The 22510-nt window shown below is 42.3% G+C and overlaps 1 protein-coding gene and 1 long non-coding RNA gene across 2 annotated transcripts; one reads left to right on the top strand and one right to left on the bottom strand.

Annotated features, from left to right (window-relative positions):
- Positions 1–5490: 5490 nt before the first annotated feature.
- Positions 5491–5853, top strand: LOC311050313 (tRNA-splicing endonuclease subunit Sen15-like; the record flags this gene model as incomplete). Its single annotated transcript, XM_084064325.1, has 1 exon — positions 5491–5853. The coding sequence occupies one exon, from the start codon at positions 5491–5493 to the stop codon at positions 5851–5853; it is 363 nt and encodes a 120-aa protein (XP_083920451.1).
- Positions 5854–10657: 4804 nt separating this feature from the next.
- LOC311050433 lies at positions 10658–14845 on the bottom strand. The gene is made up of 7 exons (XR_014601300.1): positions 14739–14845; positions 14134–14188; positions 12495–12549; positions 11957–12057; positions 11747–11833; positions 11571–11641; positions 10658–11262 (listed from the first exon to the last, which is right to left on the bottom strand). It is a non-coding gene; the product is annotated as an uncharacterized lncRNA (long non-coding RNA).
- Between the last annotated feature and the right edge of the window lie 7665 nt (positions 14846–22510).

Raw genomic sequence — 22510 nt, 5'->3', positions numbered from 1 at the left:
AATATTTTTTTACTTACTTACTTTAAAAATAAATCGGCAGATCTAGAAGCTCACAACGCATCACAATGTGACGCTCTGTGAGCTTGTAGGTCATCTATTTTCAGTATTTTTTTTCATAGAGGGCTTACTCATCATGATGTATGTTTGTAAGTCGTCGTCAGAGGGAGACACGAAATGTCTCTTCAGGAAGTGGAGGTGAAAATGTGTGTGGACACCTGGTCTAGTGTGTACGCAGTGGTGGAAAAAGTACTCGCATGTTTACTTAAGTAAAAGTATCAATACTGCAATGTAGAAATACTCTGCTAAAGTGAAAGTCCGGAATTCTAAATTGACTTGAGTAAAAGAACAAAAGTGTTGGTATCAAAATGTACTTAAAGTACACAAATAAAAGTACTCATTGTGCAGAATGTCCCATTTCACAAGTTCAAAATGCATAAAAACTCTTTTGAGAATAGCCAATCTGCAAGCTCACAATGCGTCGCATCGCGAATCGAAAGTAATTGTTCATTACTTTTGATGCAGTAATAGTCTTTTTCTTTTCTTGATTTCTTTTAGGTATTAAAAATATCTTAAAAGTAATTCAATTGTCATTTTTTTTTGGGAACCCCCCCGAAATCACCCCAAAGGTTGAGAACCACTGCATTAAGGTCCCAGATATTTTTTTTAAAACAGGGGTCCATGGGGCGCTCGGGGGGTGCAGTGGTAAAGTACCTGCCCAACGTCGCGTCGTCTAGGGGTTCGAATCCACCGTTGTGCGTCCGGTTTTGTGCATAGAGCCTACACAATAGGCTCTATGCACAGCAGCCATATTGGGAATGAATTACTTCCTTCACATGTGTTACCAATGATACTAATTAAGGCTCTGTTCCATTTAGTGTGGCATAGTGGTTGTCTTATTTTCAAAGACCCCCATAACTCTGAGAGTGTACAAATGAAACCAAATGGACCCGGAAGGGTCCATTTGGTTCCATTTGGTTCCATTTGAGTTACACACCCACCATAAGGGGCCATTTGGGAACCATTTGGAAAGATTGAGAATCACTGAAATAAACTATACTGGAACCCCAATCTACAATCTACCAAATCCTCAGTGTTCATTTAACTTTGAGGGTCCATTTGGTTCCAGTTATGCAATCTTAGTCAATTTGGACCCCTGGTGGTCCCCGGACCCCACGTTGAGAACCAGTGGGCTTATAGTGCACATCTGACTGTAAGGGAAAATACACAACAGTCTATATTGACCGGGCATCCCTGTTTGTCGGTCGCATCCGTCTGAAACATGTACCAACTATGGAGTCAAACTCCAGACTGGTCACACTTCCTGGCAGAGATGTGCGCTCACTGAGCATGTGAACCTTTTCTAGTGTTTTTTAAGTCATGGCTGCCAGTTCCCACCTGATGTCGTGAGGGAGTTCTGACTGCTCCACGCCGTACTGAATAACTACTAGCTTGCATAGTGTTCTGTTACAGATGTACTGTAACTATTAATTTGTAGTAATGGTTTGTTTTGTTAGTGTATTTGCATTTGAAGCCCCCTAGTGGCTGATGTTTAAAGGTGTAGTGAAATGAAAAATATGTTTTTCACACTTTTAGAGCATATCCGTGGTCATGATATGGGCATACCTAACAATAGATGCCAAAAAAAAACAAAAACAAAACATTTGTGTGTATTCTTATATCTAAAGTCCCTAAAAAGCCAATCTTAATTACTTCCTGTAAACGAAAACGTGCTGCGTGATGACATAACGCAGCCTTCATGAATATAAATGAATCTTGATTACATGCACCTGTTTGATTCCCATAGCTGCACGTTCTTCAACCACAGACAGCTGATTTTAATTACAGAGCTACTCCGTTTTTAATCTCATTGAAGATGAGTGTATTACTCATTTTAAACTTCATCTGCACACTAAAATATGTATCTGAAAACATTATAGGTTAGAAATAAGCCAGGTAGTAGCAAACGTGCTTCACTGGCCGTCTCTCTCTCACTTGTAAACAAACACTAGCCGTGTTGCGCACGGCTGAAGTGATTGAGATCCAACTTCCCATAGCCTGAAGGGATGGGACCTTCTGATTGGTTTAGAGTCGGTTGAGCCGACGTTTCAGACTGAACCTTCAAACTAAAATGACCGAAAATGTCACTGCAGTGCATCTTTAAAGGTGTAGTGAAATGAAAAATATGTTTTTCACACTTTTAGCATATCCGTGGTCATCATATGGGCATACCTAACAATAGATACCATTTTATTTTATTTTTTTAACATTTTTGTGTATTTTTATATCTAAAGTCCCTAAAAAGCCAATCTTAATTACTTCCTGTAAACGAAAACGTGCTGCGTGATGACATAACGCAGCCTTCATGAATATAAATGAATCTTGATTACATGCACCTGTTTGATTCCAATAGCTGCACGTTCTTCAAACACAGCTGATTTTAATTACAAAGATACTCCGTTTTGAATCTCATTGAAGATGAGTGTATGACTCATTTTAAACTTCATCTGCACACTTAAATATGTATCTGAAAACATTATAGGTTAGAAATAAGCCAGGTAGTAGCAAACGTGCTTCACTGGCCGTCTCTCTCTCACTTGTAAACAAACACAAACAAGTGATTGAGATCCAACATAGCCTGAAGGGGTGGGACCTTCTGATTGGTTTAGAGTCGGTTGAGCCGACGTTTCAGATTGAACCTTCAAAATAAAATGACCGAAAATGTCACTGCAGTGCGTCTTTAAAAGGGAGAGCTTTTATTTTGATGTTGTATTTCCAGTGTCTTTCTAAGCAAAGCAATCAACTCAACCAAGATCAGGTGTTACTCATGAGCACACAGAACTCAAGCAATCAACTCAACCAAAATCAGGTGTTGCTCATGAACACACAGAACTCAAGCAATCAACTCAACCAAAATCAGGTGTTACTGAACACACAGAACTGAGTCAGTCAGATGCCAGTCAGTCTGCTGAATGCACAGCTACTTGTCAGAAGTCCTCCATGTGCACTACTTATATTTTGTTCTTTTCAAGAGCATCGTTGGTATGTACTTTATATGGGGTGCAATACGTTAGTCCGACAGCGCATTCCTCCGACAGCGCATGCCTCCGACGTTTCCAATACTAACCCTATACCAAACCCGAACCCTAACCCTAACCGCACGTGGATGCCACATAGTCGGAGAAATGGAATGTCGGATTAACGTATGCCTCCCCTTTATATGATACTTGTGTGTAGAGATATCTTCATTGATATTTTGATCATTGTGAATTAGCACATTTGGGTGTAGTTTAATTCAACTGCATAACATGTGATTGTTTCAAAACTTTGTATTCTGTGTAGTCATTATGGCTGTTGTTTCACCCTTTTGAAGCCATAAAACCTGTTGACTACAAACAACGTCTCCTGAGTCATGGTTGAAGAAAGGCGTTTATCTGACTGTTGAATCATACTATTCAGTGTGCAGTGAGAACAGTACACATAGTGTCTTCAGTGTTGGACATAAATCTAAGTACAGACCATCAGTGATGTTGTGGTTATCTTTGTATCCTCCAAAGAGGATGATACGATCTCCCAGCATGCAACAGCACATCCTATACCTCTGAGAAGTGCCGTTTCCCTTGGGTTCGACCTTCTTCCAGGTGAAGGTCACTGGGTTGAATTTCCACACATCATCAATAGGCTCTATGCACAGCAGCCATATTATCACTTCCTTCCCAGGTGTTACCAATGATACTAATGAAGGCTCTGTTCCATTTAGTGTAGCACAGTGGTTTCCACGACCGCCATTAACTCTGAGAGTGTACAAATGGAACCAAATGGACCCTTATGGGTCCATTTGGTTCCATTTGTACACTCTCAGAGTTACACACCCGTAAGGGGCCATTTGGAAGCCCATGAGGGTCCCTGGACCCCAACTGTAGACCCACTGGTGTAACAGAGTGTTTCCAGTGAGCCAACATGCACAATATCAGCACGCTGACTCTGTTTGACCAAGAATGGAACAGAGCCTTCATTAGTATCATTGGTAACACCTGTGAATGTCTTCATAATATGGCTGCTGTGAATAGAGCCCATTAAGTATGTCCAGTTGTAGCCACCATATATGTACAGCTCTCCATTGTAGGCAAAGGCTAAATGACCAAAGCGTCCTTCTGGGAGAAGCTGTGCAGAAGGTGTGTTCAGCCAGCTGCTGGTCTCTGTGTCAAACACTGTGATGTTGTTCCAGACGTCCCCCTGGCCCCCATTGCCCCCAAATACAAACATATTTGTCCCGATGATGGTGGCAGAGTGACTATGTGAAACAGGTGGTGGAGTTCCTCTGGTGTTAATTAAAGACCAGACCATTGTGGTGGTGTCCAACTTGTACATGTCATTAGTGCGTCCAGTCAGCTGGGCGAATCCTCCATAGATATACATGACCTTCTCCAAGACACCGGCTGTGGGGTGGCACCTCGCCACTGGAACGGTTCCAGAGATCTCGGGCTTGAACCATCTGTGGGAGTCGACATCAAATTCATAGAGCAGTTTGCAGCAAGGAACACCTCCCCTGGTGAAGATGCAATCTGCTATAAGTACAGCTGTGTGGCCCCAGCGCCTGGCGGGAACATCAGGGAGACCTTCTCCGCTTCCAGTCGTCACTGGGGGCAACTTCATCCAGAGTAAAGACTCAGTGTTGAAGATGTGCACTTCAATCTGATCACTGTTGTTCTTTTCTCCTCCAAAGGAGTACAGCTTGTGAACAGCAGCATGGGCTGTATTTCGTTCTTCTCTCAGATGTACCGTCCAGCGTAACATTTCACACGCCAGCACCACCGTCACACAGTGTCACCAAGTACAGTAATAGGCTCTATGCACAGCAGCCATATTAGACAGAAATTGGGCCCCTTCCTTGCTTCCTTCACAGGTGTTACCAATGACACTAATGAAGGCTCTGTTCCATTTAGTGTAGCACAGTGGTTCTCAAACTTTTTAATTTCAAGGACCACCATAACTCTCAGAGTTACACCCTCTCAATAAACCATGAGGGTCCCTGGACCACACTTTGAGACCCACTAGTATTTCTAGTGAGCCAACATGCACAATATCAGCACCCTGACACTGTTTGACCAGAATGGAACAGAGCCTTCATTAGTATCATTGGTAACACCTGTGAAGGAAGTCAGAAGAGGCCCATTTTTTCTCCAAAATGGCTGCTGTGCATAGAGCCTATTATCCAGGGACACAGATATAAGACATAAGCTGTCACGCTAAAAGTTGCTGAATGATGTTTTGTTTATTGGACAACTCATTTTCAAGGACAGTTACACGGTGACAGTGTGATGTCACTGCATTATGATGTCATTATGTAGAATAAACTGTGACGTCGGCAAAGACGATCTACAAAAACAACCGCCATGTCCATAACACCATAAACTTGACTCATATTAATTACACGTTTAGTGCGTACGACATGTCATGGACGTGCTAGAGACACCTTTCCCATCTAACTGGATGTTACAGCACCCGGCGTACATGCACCTGATGGATCTAGAGGTGGAGGACACTGCTCAGGTTCATGCGGCTTTCCTTGTTTACATGGATCTGGTCGAGGTGCGTCAGTGGACACACGTCTCTGGCACGAAATGTCCTGAACTCCAGGTGGTGTTGTTGGAGGGAAGGGAGAAGGATGGAGCTCCCGTCCAAACTGTTCTGCCGCTGCCTGTTCACAGTTCTCTGAGCCACAGAGGTATTCGGCAGGTGTTGGACAGAGGACCTCCCGTGCTGTTGTGCGTGGTGGGGTCCGACTCCAGTCTGGTCTACCAGAGGATGACGGACGGGTTAGCGATGGCCGGACACTGCCGTAGGTCCATTTAAGAAACAGGAGGGCTACCGGCAACACCGCAAAAGGAGGGAACAACGACGGCTGAGCGAAACCACCACACTTTGTTGTTGAAGGACTTCATGGTCAACCGTTATGTCTGAAAGCACTGCAGGCAACATGGAAAATGAGAAAGTAATGATGCGTAGTGGTATGCCTGGTATGTAGTTAAAAATCTCATAGTTCATGTGTGGTTTTCTAACAGAAATAGGGGCCCACTCACCCTGAAGCTTCAACAGCCCTGTGGCTCACTGTGTTAAAGACGGGGTGCCGTGATTTTCAGTGATTTTTCCCCCCCTAAAACATAATCATCAGGTATTATGGTTATACTAGGAGGAAGATTTTTTTCAAAAAAGTGTACAGAAATGGTTAAAATTATGTTTTTATGTGGACACGCCTCCAGTTCATTAAGTATACCTGGTTCTCACCTTAGCACCTCCTCCTCCACCACCTTAGCACCACCCACCTGTCCTAGTCCCTCCTCCTCCTCATGCCCACACCTGTTGTGTTATGATAATGAGGGGGAGGGTATGTTTTTACTATGTCACTAAATCGCTGTTTTTCTATTGGCACGTTTGACCCTCAAGGTTTCAGCCTCCAGGTAGAAACTCACAATAGTCAGAGAAGACATAAAACACCATAAAAACACCACCAGGGGGCTTAATGAAGTTCTATCAACCTCATAGACACATGAAAAACAGAAAAAGTGCAAAACCATGGCACCACCTCTTTATTGCACCTCCTTTCTTTTGTTTTTTGACCCAACAAATGTTAAAGGTAGGGTAAGTGATATTGCTTGGTTAAAACAAAAGTTGATTTTTTTTTTTAAGGTTAAAGCACTATATTGTGATAGTAATCATTGCTACAGAGAGTTTGTTCAGCAACAGGGGTCTCCCTGTCTCTCCAGCTCTTTAAAGATGCAGTGCCATAGTTTTGAGCCTTTTCTGGTTTTCACGTGTCTACAAAGTTAACATTACTCTAATAGACCTCCAGGTGTTGTTATAATGTGCAAATTTGCCTTCCCTGTGTACTTTTGGTTTCTTCCTGAAAGCTGAAAGCCTCTGAGTCAAAATGCCCGTTGGAAATACCCTGTTTTGATGACATCACAATAACAGGGGACAGCCTACCACAACTCACTTAACATTGTGGGGTGTGGCTAACTCAGATAGAATACCACCCCCCTGACAACCGAGCATACATAATGACCTGGTGGGTGTGGCCACATAAAAACGTAATTTTAGCCATTTCTGTACACTTTTTGGGGAAAATTATTTCTCCTAGTATAATCATAATACCTGATCATCATTTTTTAGGCAGAAAATAAATCATGGCACTGCATCTTTAATGAACAGACAATACATTTTCAGGTAGGTGACACAATTTCTGCCAATCAGGAGAGAGTACCCATTTATCGGCTTCCCTTTTAGTGTTCCAGTTCTGCTTATATCTTTGTGTTACCACTTCCAATTTCACTTGTTTAATCTGTATCCTGACTGAGTTCTCTATCCTGGTTGGATAAAATTGGTATCCGGACCCGAAAATGTATTTTCTGTTTAATAAAGAGCATGGAGAGACATGGAGACCCCTGTTACTGAACACTCTATAGCAATGATTACAATCAGAATATAGAGCTATTTAGGACTTATTTTAACCAAAGAAAATCACTTACCCTACCGTTAATGTGAGGTCAGGGTTAGGCATAATTTCTGTGAGGTTAAAGGCCATGGCTGTTGACCAGACTTGTTGCAAAAGCACAAGGGAGAAGTTTCCTCTTCATGGGCGTGGCCAAGTATTTCTGACAGAAAGCCCAGAGGGGAGACTTCTCCCTTGTGCTGTGACAGGCAGAGGCTCTTCCTGTTCCTTCATCCTCCATTTCAACACAACCATGATTTGTGTAGATTAGGGATGAATAAGGACCTGGGTTGGTGAGTTTTATCCATGTTAGACTAGGGATGAATAAGGACCTAGATGAGTTTTATTCATCTTGACCAGTGATCCAGCACCAGTCTGTGAGTGTTGATCTGCACTAGCAGGTGATGTAATGTAAAGCCAGGCTGGCCAGGCCTTCAGCGCTGTGAGCTTCTCAAGTGTCAGTCTCCATTGTGTGTGTGTGTGTGTGTGTGTGTGTGTGTGTGTGTGTGTGCGTGCGTGCGTGCGTGCGTGCGTGCGTGCGTGCGTCACTGTGTGTCCTATGGCTTGTTTCCTTTGGGGTCATGTGTATTCAATTCATAGAAGATTATCAGGCCCAGAGTAATTTGAGTAAAGCCATGACATTTGAATACTTAATTAAGCTACCGTATATGTATTACTATTAATAGAAAACAGGAAATGTGGTTGGACCCTGTGAACAAGGCGGTAAAAAGTAGTAAAACCGTTTTACTTTTTTTACTCAGAAGTTGTCAATAATGAATATGAGGTCCAGGTCCTTCTAGAAAAGCCTCCCATATAAATGTAAAGTGCCACCCACCCGTCTCTATTCATATATTATTATTGTCTCCGCCAGGAGACTATGTTTTCACTTTCCGTCCCCCCCCCCCTCGGCCAAGCTAACTTTGGTCAAGCCTCACGTGACACGTGACAATACGTTGAAAGAGTGTGCTCTGATTGGCTAGTGAGACGCATGACGTATAGCGGCCTATAAATAGATGTGTCACTTTGAAAGAGTCTTTGTCTCACTTTGAAAGAGTCTTTGTCTCTTTCAAAGTGAGGTAAGACAGGAATAATCACGAAATGGCTGAGAAATGGCGGAGCAATACATTATGTAGACACACTGGTGTCATCACAATACGTAATATAAATAGCTTAGACAGGATTAATCAAGAACAGTACTTTCCAGTCACAGTTGATGACACAGTGCAACTAACTCTTATTATGCAAACTGAAGAAGCTAATCATTGTCTGCAAACTGATGAAGAAGCAAAGGCGCAACGCCTATCATCAAAGTTCCAATCTTGGAATAAATTCCAATATTTGCTGGCGGAGACTTGTGCTCCGAGGAGCACATTTTATAGTAATTATTATTATTATTTGTCTTTTTTTTTTTTGTAATTATATTTTTTATCCCTCGATTTTGGAACCCTTTTTACACCCGGTGCCAATTTGCTAAGTGATCCTGGGAGAGCCAACTGACCTTCTTGTCACCTGACAGGGGGGAGTTTCCCTGGTTGGACGTAGCGTGTGGAAGGAACACGTTATTCCAACCAGTTCCCTTCCCCTCCATCAGGCGCCCCGGCTGACCAGGGGGAGGCTTTATAGTGACCAGGATTACTACATGTTTTTGTGAGGGTATTAACTACCCTGGGAGACACGGGGAGAACATGCAAACTCCACACAGAGTAGGCCCTTTCGCCAACCCCACCTAGGGTATGGGCGCTGGTGACGCGGAGGAGAAGACACGCCCCCAGCGCCCACAGCGTCTGGAATCGTGCGGTTAGGGTTAGGGTGCGGGTTTGGTTCGGGTTTACTGTTTTCCCACTGAGCATTTTTTGGGCTAATAGACGTCTAAAATACGTCTAAGGGCTAGGCTAAAACGGGGTTATAATTGGTCTAACAGCTTAGCCTAGACGTTGATTAGTTGTTTTTTAAGCGTCTATATATAGACCGTCTATATTATAGCCGCTGAAATGACGTCTATAATATAGACGTCTATATACAGACGCTTAAAAAACAGCTAATCAATGTCTAGGCTAAGCCTAGACCGCTAAAAAACTTTCACTGTTAGACCAATTATAACCCGGTTTTAGACGGAGGTCTAATAGCCAACTATGGCTCAGTGGGTTTTCTTTATTTCAATGGATTAAGTAACAGCCGTCTGCCAGCCTTGCAGATGGATGGATCATGGATGCTATATTGATAGTTCTCATGACCAAATGCCTCGTCTCAGTTAGTCTGTACTGTACTGTCATATATCTCAGGTGAGTAGCAAGTACTGTACTCGACTATTCCGCCAACAATTAGAACGGTACATCACGCAAACTGTACAGGAACATAGGGCATGTGAGAACGCCTCTCCTACTACACAAATGCACAAAAGCTGTCTTTTATATTGTGTTTTTGAGTGGTGCCAACCACTTCTATATCTGACTTTGTCCGTGTGTCCGTATGTATGTATGTATGTCTGTCCAATAAACAAACATTGATGACAACATCAATACCAATACAGGGCTCATCAAAGGCACCACTCTCTTCACACAGGGTGTGATTTTTTTTTATAACATTGTCCTGTCACTAACTGTGTGGCATAACATACAGCAAGGCCACCTATGTAATTCAGCCAGTGGAGACAGTCGGGGGCGGGGTTTGCCGGTCCCGTACTACCCAGCTAGCAAAATATCGCACATTTCTGGCGTGAGGCCGTCTCCACGCCAGGCCGACCAGGGCGTCCGCCGGGCGGGACACGCCGCGTCCACTCGGCCTCCTTGATCAGCGTGAGCCGCGCTTCACGCCGAGCCGCTTATCAGCCTCACTCCGGCGGTCAACGCCAACCGTGGCGGTCGTCGATAGCGGCCGGGTAGCGTAGCGCCGTCATATAATGCTGTATATACCCCCCCCCCGCCCTTTGGGAATCCCCCCTCCTCCCTTTCATCCCCTATATTTAGCGCCCATTGTCACACCCCCCCACCCACCCGCATTTGAGGTTTCTAAACATGTCAAGTAGCAATACAGAATAAGGTCCTCATCACACAGTTCCCCTGTATCTCGTAAGTATCTGTCTAAGAACATGACAATGCAGAAAATACATGGCCTACATGAAATAATGCAGCACAGACATTAACTACATTGTTATGGTATTTATTAGAAAAGGCACAGACATAATAATAATCCTAAAATACAAATGTATCACTTTAATTAAAATGGCAGACAGTGAGAAAAGTTCCATCTGTACACAGACTTTCAGACATGTAAAGGTCCATTTTGGTTCCATGTGTTACCACTGTAGTTTGTCCTGGTGTATGTGTTTCTAGTTAACATGCCACAGACTCAGAGCCATATCAAAGCTACTGGACAAAAGTAAACATACCCATTGAGCCGAATGTCAAGTAAAAAATGCATAAGAATATTCAAAAAATAGGAGATCTATGGTCCATTTGTACTCTTGCAGACCTGTAAGGGTCCATTTGTTTCCATCTGTACACAGACTTTCAGACATGTAAAGGTCAATTTTGGTTCCATGTGTTACCGCTGTAGTTTGTCCTGGGGTATGTGTTTCTAGTTAACATGCCACAGACTCAGAGCCATATCAAAGCTACTGGAATGAATAAAAAATGGGCCACTGTTCATTTAATTAAATTTTAAATGTTCTGTGTGCTGGTGTCTGTCGCCTGCCTCTTCTACTCCTCTTCTTCCAAAGCCAATGGAGTTCCTTCATGTGGAACGCGTCACGTGAGCCACCCAACGAACGCCAACTGAGAGGGAGAGAAAGGAAATAAATTAGACAACGGTGGTGTTGGTACTTTAATAAGGACCCCCAATTTAACATACATTAGGTCTACAGACCCTGTTAATGGCATGTCTATCTCTGAGACCCCAATTTATATAGTGAAATGTATGTAAATGTAATATGTTAATTTAACTCAGTGTGTAGAAACCCTTGATAGATTGATCAGTTCCCCTCTTCTAATGCCATGTTCAGGGACTTATGGTAAAATAAATGTGACGTGCTGTGAGCTTGTAGATTGGCCATTTTTGGATAACTGTGTAGTCACACCCTTACCTTGCAAAACGTGAGGTCCAAGAGGTTCTTGAATGTGGTCACTGCCCTCACCAGGTCAAACAGTGCTGCGTCTGGAACATACAGACATCGAACCGTTTTTTTCTTTTTCTTTTTTAGTCAGGCTCTACTTTATACTGTTATGCTGTACATTACTTCTAGACTCATGTTAAACCTACCATGGTTTTATAAGCTTGGTCATCACAGATGCTCCTCGATCTCTTCATCCCCACTGCTGTGACGCAGCAAATGACAAGCAGAAACATCTGAGAAAGTTAGAAAATTAAAAAGAAAAAGAGAAGGGTTAGACACAATCAAAGCCGTATCATGCTCCATCGCACAACTGCTTGTAGATTGGTACAAAACAGATGGATTAGACTAGTTAATACCTGGTAGAGAGAATTTGGACACACAAGTGTTCTCATACTCCACTCTACAGGGAGGGTTGGACAGTTACAATTATAAGCACAGCAGCAACCCAGACCGCCACCTGAGAGAGAGAAGGGAGATAAATTAGACAGCCAATAAAAGTAATATTCTAAGCATGACTGTGAATGATGTTGTCATTTTAATGTCATTCACCCAGTTATGCATTTAGGCCCTCATTTAGTGGCAATTCTATCTGAGATGTTTTGCATCGAGTCTGTGTGTCATGCAGATAAGGCGTGAACGGTCCAGTTTTAGCATCACTGTAGCTATAGAAATGTGTTGACGATCCAAGCGCCATTGTCCCACCAATATGTTACATTAGCATTGATTTTACAATATAAATGGGGGTCTCAAATATAGATATACCTCCATAGCCTAATGCATAATGCAGAAAGGTTTAGTTCATGTTAGCGCAGTCTCAGATTTTGTTCAGAGATACTCCAAAACACTGATAGTACAAAATGTATCTGGACCAAAACAGTATCAAACAATACATACCATCACTGCTGTGAAATGTGCCAGTCACCAACTTGCTCTCAACGCTTCTCATGGCCTGGAATGACAATAAAGAACATTGATTTTACACTATAAAATAGAGACAAAGGAACGTGTGTGTGTGTGTGTGTGTGTGTGTGTGTGTGTGTGTGTGTGTGTGTGTGTGTACGCACACATGTACATATACATATAGCATATATATATGCAGTGTGTAACACTGGAGTTACACACAGTGACTGGGGTCTTTATAATTAAAATGCTTGAGAATGCAAGCAACTTTGATGCAATTAGTATATGTTTTTGTTCCGCAGTCAGGCTCTGCCATACAAAGCCACCTTCATTCCTCACTAGTAAAAAGCTGGCATAATATACCTGAGAGAGAGAAGGGAGATAAATTAGACAGCCAATAAAAGTAATATTCTAAGCATGAATCTGCCATTGCAAAAAAAGAATTGCCCTTGGCAGATTAGGTCTGGCCCCTCTCAGTAGAGATTTTATTTCTCTCCCTCCGAAATTGTGAGGGACGATCAGAGTCCAGTATGCAAGTATGGGGCGGGTTTATCACCAGGGGCATTTTTTAAATTTGCCCCTCGGAAATGTAGGTTCCACACCGAGTTTCCAGACTAATATCTATGCAGTGATATTAGTCTGGCCATGCCAGGCTAGGAAATATAGGGGTTGCAAAGGTGCGGGATTAAAAATTATATATAAAAAAATGTATTCAACACATAGGGCAGTGAAGATATTAAACACATGTATGTGTTTTAATCCAAAGCGTTTGTACAGTGTGTGCAGTTTCATGGCAGTACAGATTCACTGGTATTGTTGCAATCTAGAGTTAAATGGAGATAAGAAACGCTGTGTTAACTCTGAACACACTGACCTTGTATTTTGTTTTCTTTATTATAATAGTGTTCCTATTGTGAATGTATTAATGGCTCCAGTAACTTTGTAGTACAGAGACAAAAATGTGACTATGCCTTTAAGAGAGCAGAGCAGAGCAGCAGTCTCAGAGCTGAAACAGTGTGCTAGTGACAGTGTGTGAAAGAGACAGGCTGTGAACACTGCTTTGTGAAATAAAACTACTACTAATGCTACCAAACCGGATTAATAAAGTTGCCAAAAGAAGAATTGGAGTCTGGATTTTTCAAGGGGGCAACAGTATAGTCAACAAAGGGTATTACCCCAAGAAAGATTGTTTACAAATTTGAGAGCCTTTTTAGTTAACTCATTGATAAACTCATAGAGCACAGAATACTTAAAATGGCATTCAATACTGTTTCAAAATGCAAATGCAAGGAACGCTAAACTACTTTTGAAACAAAGACTTTGTACTTTTCAAACAAATACTTTGTGATCGAGTCATTTGGAGGAAATGAGTGAGTATGCTTGGGACGTGGGGGTGGAGGCGGAGGGGAGGGGGTGAAATGATTGCCATTGTCCCACCAATATGTTACATTAGCATTGATTTTACAATATAAATGGGGGACTCAAAGATAGATATACCTCCAAAGCCTAATACATAATGCAGAAAGGTTTAGTTCGTGTTAGCGCAGTCTCAGATTTTGTTCAGAGATACAACTCCAAAACACTGATAGTACAAAAGTGTATCTAGACCAAAACAGTATCAAACAATACATACAATCACTGCTGTGAAATGTGCCAGTCACCAACTTGCTCTCAACGCTTCTCATGGCCTGGAATGACAATAAAGAACATTGATTTTACACTATAAAATAGAGACAAAGGAACGTGTGTGTGTGTCCGCAGTCAGGCTCTGCAACATCATACAAAGCCACCTTCCTTCCTCACTAAAATCTGGCATAATATATGTTTTTAATCTTATACAATACAATTCATCCGCTTCTGTTCTGCTAACTCTATGGTCGAAGCCAATTCTGTCGAGTGTGCTAGCCGCCATTCTATAGCTATGCTAAAATAAAATTAGCTTGCATAGCTAAGATTAACGACAACATCAGCTCGACAACACTACGCACTACAACAAATATCTGCCTACCGATCACATCAAATGTTAGCAAGTTAACTCGGTGGCGTGATAAATTAATGCAGTTATAGTAATCCAGACAACTATAACGCAATAGAACACAACAACAGTTAGCTTCGGCAAGCTATACAGGACAGGAGTTAACACACAACACGGAAACATTTATGAACTCCTACAGTTGTCTTAAAGGATCGACAAACGGCAGACATCCTCCCCAGGTGTAAAATAGTCAGTATACTAACCTCTCCAATATATTTCCCGGTGGAAAAAAGGTATTATAGTATAACTTTAGTCTCCATAGTCCGTAACGTTTAGTATGTAAAGTCGTGTGTAGGGCGAGAAAGCAAACACACGTCTGGGCTTCCGTTCTGAGAACTTCCGTCTTCTTATTCTGGTGCATTTCTCCCTCCCAGTTCAGACACACGGAGTGATACTGCCATCTACTCTACAGGAGTGTTTGGGATCACTCATATTTATACTAATAGTTGAATAAAATAAGCAAATAGGCATAAAGTAAAAGTTTTAAAGCAAACAAATATATATATATATCTTACAAAATACAACTTGGCAATGCAGGGCTAATGATAACGGCTTGAAACATTACATTTTATTGAGGAGCAATTGATTGTATATTATCGTCACTGAGGCCTTTTTTATTTTATTTTATTTTATAACACCAATATGAATAGTTTTCAAATGTCTTCATAATTCAGGGTTAAAAATGTCTGAAATTGCATCTATAAAAATGCTGTACTGAAATGTTACATGCATGTCCATTGTATGTGTGGGTGGGGGTGGAGGGGGGTTATGGGGATGCATTGACCAATGTGTGAATACCCCTCCCCATTAATGCTTTAAAAGGGCTTGGCTTCAACCCTGAACTCAGCAATGCACTCAGTCTTGATTGTACGTGTTTGCTGTTGCTGTTTTTTTTGTCTGCTTGAAAATCTGACTGGTTGCTGCCAGTGCTGGATTTTTCCACAAGAATCCATCTTTTGACGCCTTCCAAAGATAGCCAACGGTATGTTGACATTTTTGTTTATTTCCCATGTTATGCTATTCTGGTATAATATGCTTTATCATTAGCCTTAGGCTTTCAACACACACACACACACACACACGTGCGTGCGTGCGTGCGTGCGTGTGTGTGTGTGTTAAAAATGTTTGTATGGATTACTTAAATTGAAGATGTTTCTATTTATTTTCCAGGACTTCCATCCTTCAAAAGAGACCATCTTCCAGAATAGACCATCTCTTTGGACTGTGAACTGTTTGTGTAGGTATCACTTTTCTAGGGCTGGACAACTGTGTTTTTATAGTTATCACTTAAAAGCCTCAGTAGCGATGGCTTCTGGTGTCAGTTACTCAAGCAGAAGGAGGAGAATTCGTAAAGGCACTGAGGCAATTCTCCGTGAGATGCGAATGATTGTCCCGACCCAATCCCGATCTGATCTGAGGGTTCCCCAGGAGCATAGATTTATCCTCTCCAATGTCTCATCTGGAAGCGTGGCACCTGAGGACTTGCAGCGAATAAACCAAGCACCTGAATATCCGTTAGTTCCCCAGAACCATGAGAGCATTGAACCCACAGAGGCTGAACACACAGAGGCTCAACCCACAGAGCCAGATGCCTCAGCGGTAGATGACGGACCCGGTAACCCGCACCACTTTTTCTTCTAAACAATGAAGTTTTTTTTTTATATCAAGTTTTTTTTTCTTTTTTAAATAACCAATTGTGTTCTTTTTATAGATCATTTTGCAATGGCGTTCGCTGTGGCCATGTTTCCTGCGGAGAATAACGCTTATGCGGTCATACCTCTGTCTTGGTGTTTGGATAAGAAGCAGACTGAGTGTTACTGGCCACCTTACGATAAGAGGGAAAGTCAAAAGATCCTTAAAGCCGCTAAGAGTCAACACCAACCGTGCGCCAACTGGAAAAAAGTACCAATGTGGGTGGTTAAGACAGCTGGTTAGTATTTGATTATTTGACTTTTGTAATGAACAACATGTTGATGTATTGAGGATTTGTATTTTATTCATTACTTGAATATAACTGTACTTGTCAAAACCTGCAGACACCTGGCATAAAGCGAATGAGTACCTGGTTCGGGCAGTGAACAATGGCTCATCACTGGATGACAACCCCAAACCACGGAAAAAAGGGTATGTCCTGGATTTTTATTTTATTTCTTCCCTTGTCTATTATTTTATTTTTCTGAACTAAGCTGGGGCTACAATGGGCATTTGGAAACTGAAATGGTGCTATCTTTTAGTATACCACAACGGTACCGAGATGATTCCGACGACGACACACCACCTCGAAAGGTCTCCAAGACGCACCATAATGCAAGGTAATTAAAGAAGTGGAAAGGTGCAAAAAAAAAAGTATAATTTAAAGCTGGGGAACACTCATTTGGAAATGTGTCATTAATTTGCTGCTTGTCTGAAACACCCCAAGGTTTGAAAAGGTGAAAGTGCCAACAGTGGTGGAAGGGCAGGTTGAGGTACAAAGTACCTCTCGTCTGCAGGCCCTCAAAGACAAGAGCAGTAAGTAATGCATTTCTCAGCCACTGATTTTCATATCAATCAGCTTGATTAAAATCATCACTTAATAATTGCTTATTTTATAGAGAACCTACCAATCCAAGCGGCAAGGACATTGCTGAGTACAGATATGGATGCTAGCCCCAGTGGTATGTAGCTTTTTTGTGATTTTACCTTTTTTCTTCCCACCATCATTGCAATGCTAGTAATGTATGTATTTAGAAAAGGATACAATTCTGTGTCTTGATTTCCTTCTTTCCTTTGTCTTCTAGTGTTTCGATCGCCATATGTGCCGCTACGTCTAAGTCCTTCGCCAGGCCCAGTGACATCGAATTCACCATGCCCTGTGATGACGGCGGCATCAATACCTCGCCCTCACCCACTTCTCTGCAGTCCATCACCAAGCAGTCCACCAAGCCCAGGTGGCCCTTTTCTCCACAATGATGGTAATTATTGTTTGAACACGACTGTTTTGATCCAGTTAACGTTTCAAGAATCACTGTTTTGAGTTGTATTAAAATCTGTTGAATTTCATCTGTCTGTGTTTTAGATGGCACACACACTTTGTACTCGCGTGAAAGACCTCGGTCTCGCCGCACACTCTTCGACAGCTCAGTTGACAGTTCTGACTGTGAAAATGAAAAAGGTAATTACTTTTATTTTATTTGTATCACCCATGTATACTGTGGGCAGAAGTGTACAAAGCACTTATTCTATTATTGATTACTAAAACTCTGCATCTATTAACTTAATTTCTTTGACACATGTAGGTGCCCATCTCAGGCAGATACTGAAGCAGAATAAAGCCCTGTCTCAGCAAGTCTCTGCCCTGTCTCAGCAAGTACAGAAGCAGAGTGAAGCCCTGCTTCTCTTAGTTACGCATCTGTCTGAGCTTAAGGAGGACGTCCAACACCTGAAGGCACAGACTGTCTCTGCAGCCAGTGTGGTTCCACCAGATAACCTTGGCCTCCCCTTAACCACCCTGAGTGCGCTAAAGCATCTAGAGAGCCAGCTAACTGAAGACTCTAGTGTCGGAGACGTCATTGTAAGTAATTTGCTAACTATTTAATGTAAATCTACTTATTGTATTCGATGATGTTGAATTTTTGTATTAAAGACCGTGACTTTGATTGTAGGTCTCGCATCTGGCCACAATGGGTGGACAAAATGTTAAAGATGCTCTGTACCGGATGGTGCCCTTGCTGATGACCGACGGTCTGGCAAAACACATCAATTGGACTGGGCAGAATAAGAAGACGGCATTCAAAGAGTTGGAAATTAAGGACATTTTGCACAGTAAGTAAATACATTGTAAAGAAAGAAAAAAAAAGGAAAAAAAATCTCCCCCACCCCATTTTCTGACATTGTTCTTTATTGTCATTCCAGGGGCCGTAAGAAGCATTGAGAGCTGCAAGGGGACGACAGAGGAGGAGTTGCAGACACAGGTCATACGTTACCTGAAGGGGGCTTCAGATCGAGATGGGGGAAGGAAGAGGCCACAGTCGCCAGTCACAGAGTCACGGGATTGATCAACCCTACTTCCTTGCCCTTTGGATTTTCTTGATTCCGTTTCCTTACCGGAACCTTGAGTGGTTCCCTTGACCCCTCCTATTGGGTGTTCAAATTGGGCCCTTACAGTAACGCTGTGTGCGCAAATGGCAATTAGAACCAAATGAACCCTGGATCTGCTACATCTTGAGTGAACAAATGAATCTGCTATTTTCAAAAGATTTTTATAGTACAGTATGTCACATTCTGCGCACACACACACACACACACACACACACACACACACACACACACACACACACACACACACACACACACACACACACACACACACACATATTAGTTTGTACTTTTTATATAGTTTTACTTGTTGACTTTTTTTGATAGTGTTTAATTTGTATATTAAGATTACTTTTTATATAGTTTTACTTGTTGACTTTTCTTGATAGTGTTTAATAGTGTTTCATTTGTATATTTGGATTATTTTTTTTTAAAGTTTTACTTGTTGACTTTTTTTGATAATGTTTCATTTGTATATTTGGATTATCTCTGCCTTTTTCTAATAAAGAAAAATAAATGTCTTTACTGCATTATTTCATGTACATCAGGGGTCTGCATACTCAGATACAGCAGGGAAGCTGCCAAAATGTTCTTATTTTTTATTTGTGCAACTGTCATACGACTGTAGCAAAAATAAAGCTTTACAGACCCATACAGACTAGTCTCGCGTCACCAGACAACTATTCCACAATCTCTGAATGCTATATAGAGTCTGGAACTCCACTTCCCGAAAGCTGCTTAACGGAAGCTACTCAGACCGGAAAAACATTCGACCAATCACGACGCGGTGCCCGCGGACCTGTAGTCCCAGTGGAAACAGAACCGAGGCGGAAGCATAGGGAGTCATAGGTAGATTCATGTTATTTGTGCGAGGATTGTTTATCATTATATTCATATATGTATCATATATGATACATATATATATATTTGTATATATATTCATACATATATCATATTTATATTATTTAACACTTTTTGTTTTGATTCCAGTCGGACTCCTTTGCGCCACTGCACAATGCTAAAACGGAAGTGGGTAGGGGAGGGGCTTCCGCTTTCCCCTTAAGCATTTTTAGAGCTTCCGAGTCCCAGACTGTATGCCGGAAACATTTGTAAATTGTGGGAGGCAACAGTCTGGTGACGCGAGACTACATACAGGCAGACAGACAGAGTTTATATAAATAGTTTTACGTTTCACTTTTTTAATGGTGTTGAATTTGTATATTTGGATTATTTCTGTGCTGTGATAGCAGTGAAAATGAAGTGATAGCAGTGATGATAGCAGTGATGTTCACCCAGTTTATTTCAGGGACCCCAGTCCAATGGCATTTCTATCTTTGGGACCCAAATTCATCTTTATTATGTTAATTTAACTCTGAAACACGTACAACATACACGTTTCACAGGTCCATATGGTTCCACGTCTATACACTTTTACTTACAGACCCATAAGGGTCCATTTGGTTCCTTCCTATCATTTAGCTGGGGACCCCCTGGAACGCCCTCAAGACCCATGGTGGTCCCTGGACCCCACTTTGAGAACCAATGGTTACAGAATGTATAGGGAAAATTCAAAGCGTGGCAATAACAGCCTCAGGACGTCGTGACACTGGCTGCAGACCGCCGCAGACTCTTCTAAAATGCTATTCCGCCGGACATTTCGGTGAGCGAGACATCTCCGGCGTGAGGAGGGCCTGAGGAGGGTGAGCCTCCGCTCGGTGGGGCCCGCTCTGTCCAGGCCGGCCTGACGTCGGTTGCAATGCCGATCTGCCAGCTGGGTAGCCTGGGCAGCATCTTTTCGGGTCTATGATCCTGTCGGGAGCGGAAGTAACTCTACGTCACCAGGCGCGTCATCCGCGTCATCAGGCGGCCGGATGGGCAGATCCGGAAAGACTTCACCCCAAAATAGGTCTGTCCTAATAAAATCCTTGATGCGGCGTAGTTTAGCTTATTTTTTAAATATAAAGGTGCGTGCACTTTCCGGAGACTATTTAGCGTCTGTATTATCCCACAGGGAAATTCTATTCCATTTAAATACGGATTGGGGAACCAAAACAAAGCGGCACCGCAAACCCGGATGGGCAAAATCCAGAAAGATAATTATTTTCTTTTTTTCCCCAGTAGGCGTGGCCTAGACCGGATCACACGGGAGGTGGAAAGACTGGTGACGCGAGGTTAGTCCCGTACGATCCCAAATCACAGAATATTTACAGAATTTGTCACTTGTGTTGTGTCACTTGGGTTTAAAGTGCTCATGTGGGTAACTGGAAGACTCGCACAAAAAACACACTCGCCCCTATTTTTTTCCGCAGACCGCTCGCCCCCAGTGGTTCTTGTATTTGTTTTTTACTGAGGTTAAGGACCGGTTAGAAATAGGTTTAGGGTTAGGCATAGTTTCTTAGGCATAGTTTTACCGGTTACATTTAGGAACTAGAAAAAGTGCTCCTCGGAGCACAGGTCTCCGCCAGGTCAGGTAGGTTATTGTGGCCTCCTGGTGGCGCTATAATAGGCCAATGTGAAAAGGGTGGCATTTCTTCTTTGGCCTTGCACGGCAATCGGACACTGCATTCATGATTTGAGGCATTTTGTTCAAAAGATGTGTTTTGCTAAATTAGACCTGCTGGTGGCGCTATAACGGGCCAATGTTAAAAGAGTGGTATTTGCTCCTCAACATGGTGTGAATGTGTGTGCAAAGTTTGACCGCAATCGGACACTGCGTTCATGATTTGCGGCATTTTGTTCAAAACAAGCCACTACTGCAAACTTTAGATGTCAATCTTAGCCAATCAGGATGGAATATGAAAAATCAAACACATCCGTCTTGATCACATGACTATAGAGATCATCTGTACCGATGTGCGTGAAATTTTGATAAAATCGGAAGGAGTAATATAAAAAAAACATATTTACATATGTCGGCCTCTTGGTGGCGCTATAAAGGGCAGATGTGAAAAATGCAGGGCAAAGGTTTTTCCTTGACCTCTAAGGAGTGCGCTTACAAAGTTTTACACAGATCGGTGCAGTTATAGGTAAAAACACAAATCGGCCTGTTATAGCGCCACCATGAGGCTGATTTGAAAAATGTCAAGTTGCAATTCGTCCTCGGCATAGTGGAAATATGCGTGCAAAATTTCAAGGAAATTGCATGCTGTGTTGATGATTTGAGGCATTTTGTTCAAAACGGAGTACTCCTGCAAACTTTGGAAGCCATTTTTAGCCAATCAGAATGGAATATGAAAAATCTGAAATACCCGTTTCGTGTAATGACTATAGAGATATTGTGTACCGATTTGCGTGATTTTTGGACAAAATCTGTAGGAGTACTGTCAAAAGATATGTTTTGCACAAATCGGCCTCCTGGTGGCGCTATAAAAGCCCCATGTGAAAAATTTGGGGCAGAGGTTCTGCTGTGGCATCCAGGGAGTGTGTGTGCACAGTTTCACGGCGAGCAAGCCAACGGTGGCGGAGATTAGCTGTACACAGACAGATCGAATGACGGACGGACACACGGACGGACGGACGGACGGACGGACGGACGGACAGGGGGTAAAACATACTCTCTCGCCATGCCTTTCGGCCTGGCGGAGACAATAAGGTTAGATTTAGGCATAGTTTTACTGAGGTTACGTTTAAGAATAAGGTTAGATTTATGCATAGTTTTACTGAGGTTACGTTTAAGAATAAGGTTAGATTTAGGCATAGTTTTACTGAGGTTACGTTTAGGAACAAGGTTAGATTTAGGCATAGTTTTACTGAGGTTACGTTTAAGAATAAGGTTTTAGGCATAGTTTTACTGAGGTTAAGTTTAGGAATAAGGTTAGGTTTAGACATAGTTTTACTGAGGTTACGTTTAGGAATAAGGTTAGGTTTAGGCATAGTTTTACTGAGGTTAAGTTTAGGAATA

This window comes from Gymnoscopelus microlampas (genome assembly GCF_963454915.1).
Source record: "Gymnoscopelus microlampas genome assembly, chromosome: 8".
Lineage (NCBI taxonomy): Eukaryota > Metazoa > Chordata > Actinopteri > Myctophiformes > Myctophidae > Gymnoscopelus > Gymnoscopelus microlampas.
This window is presented reverse-complemented; position numbering and strand designations above follow the sequence as displayed.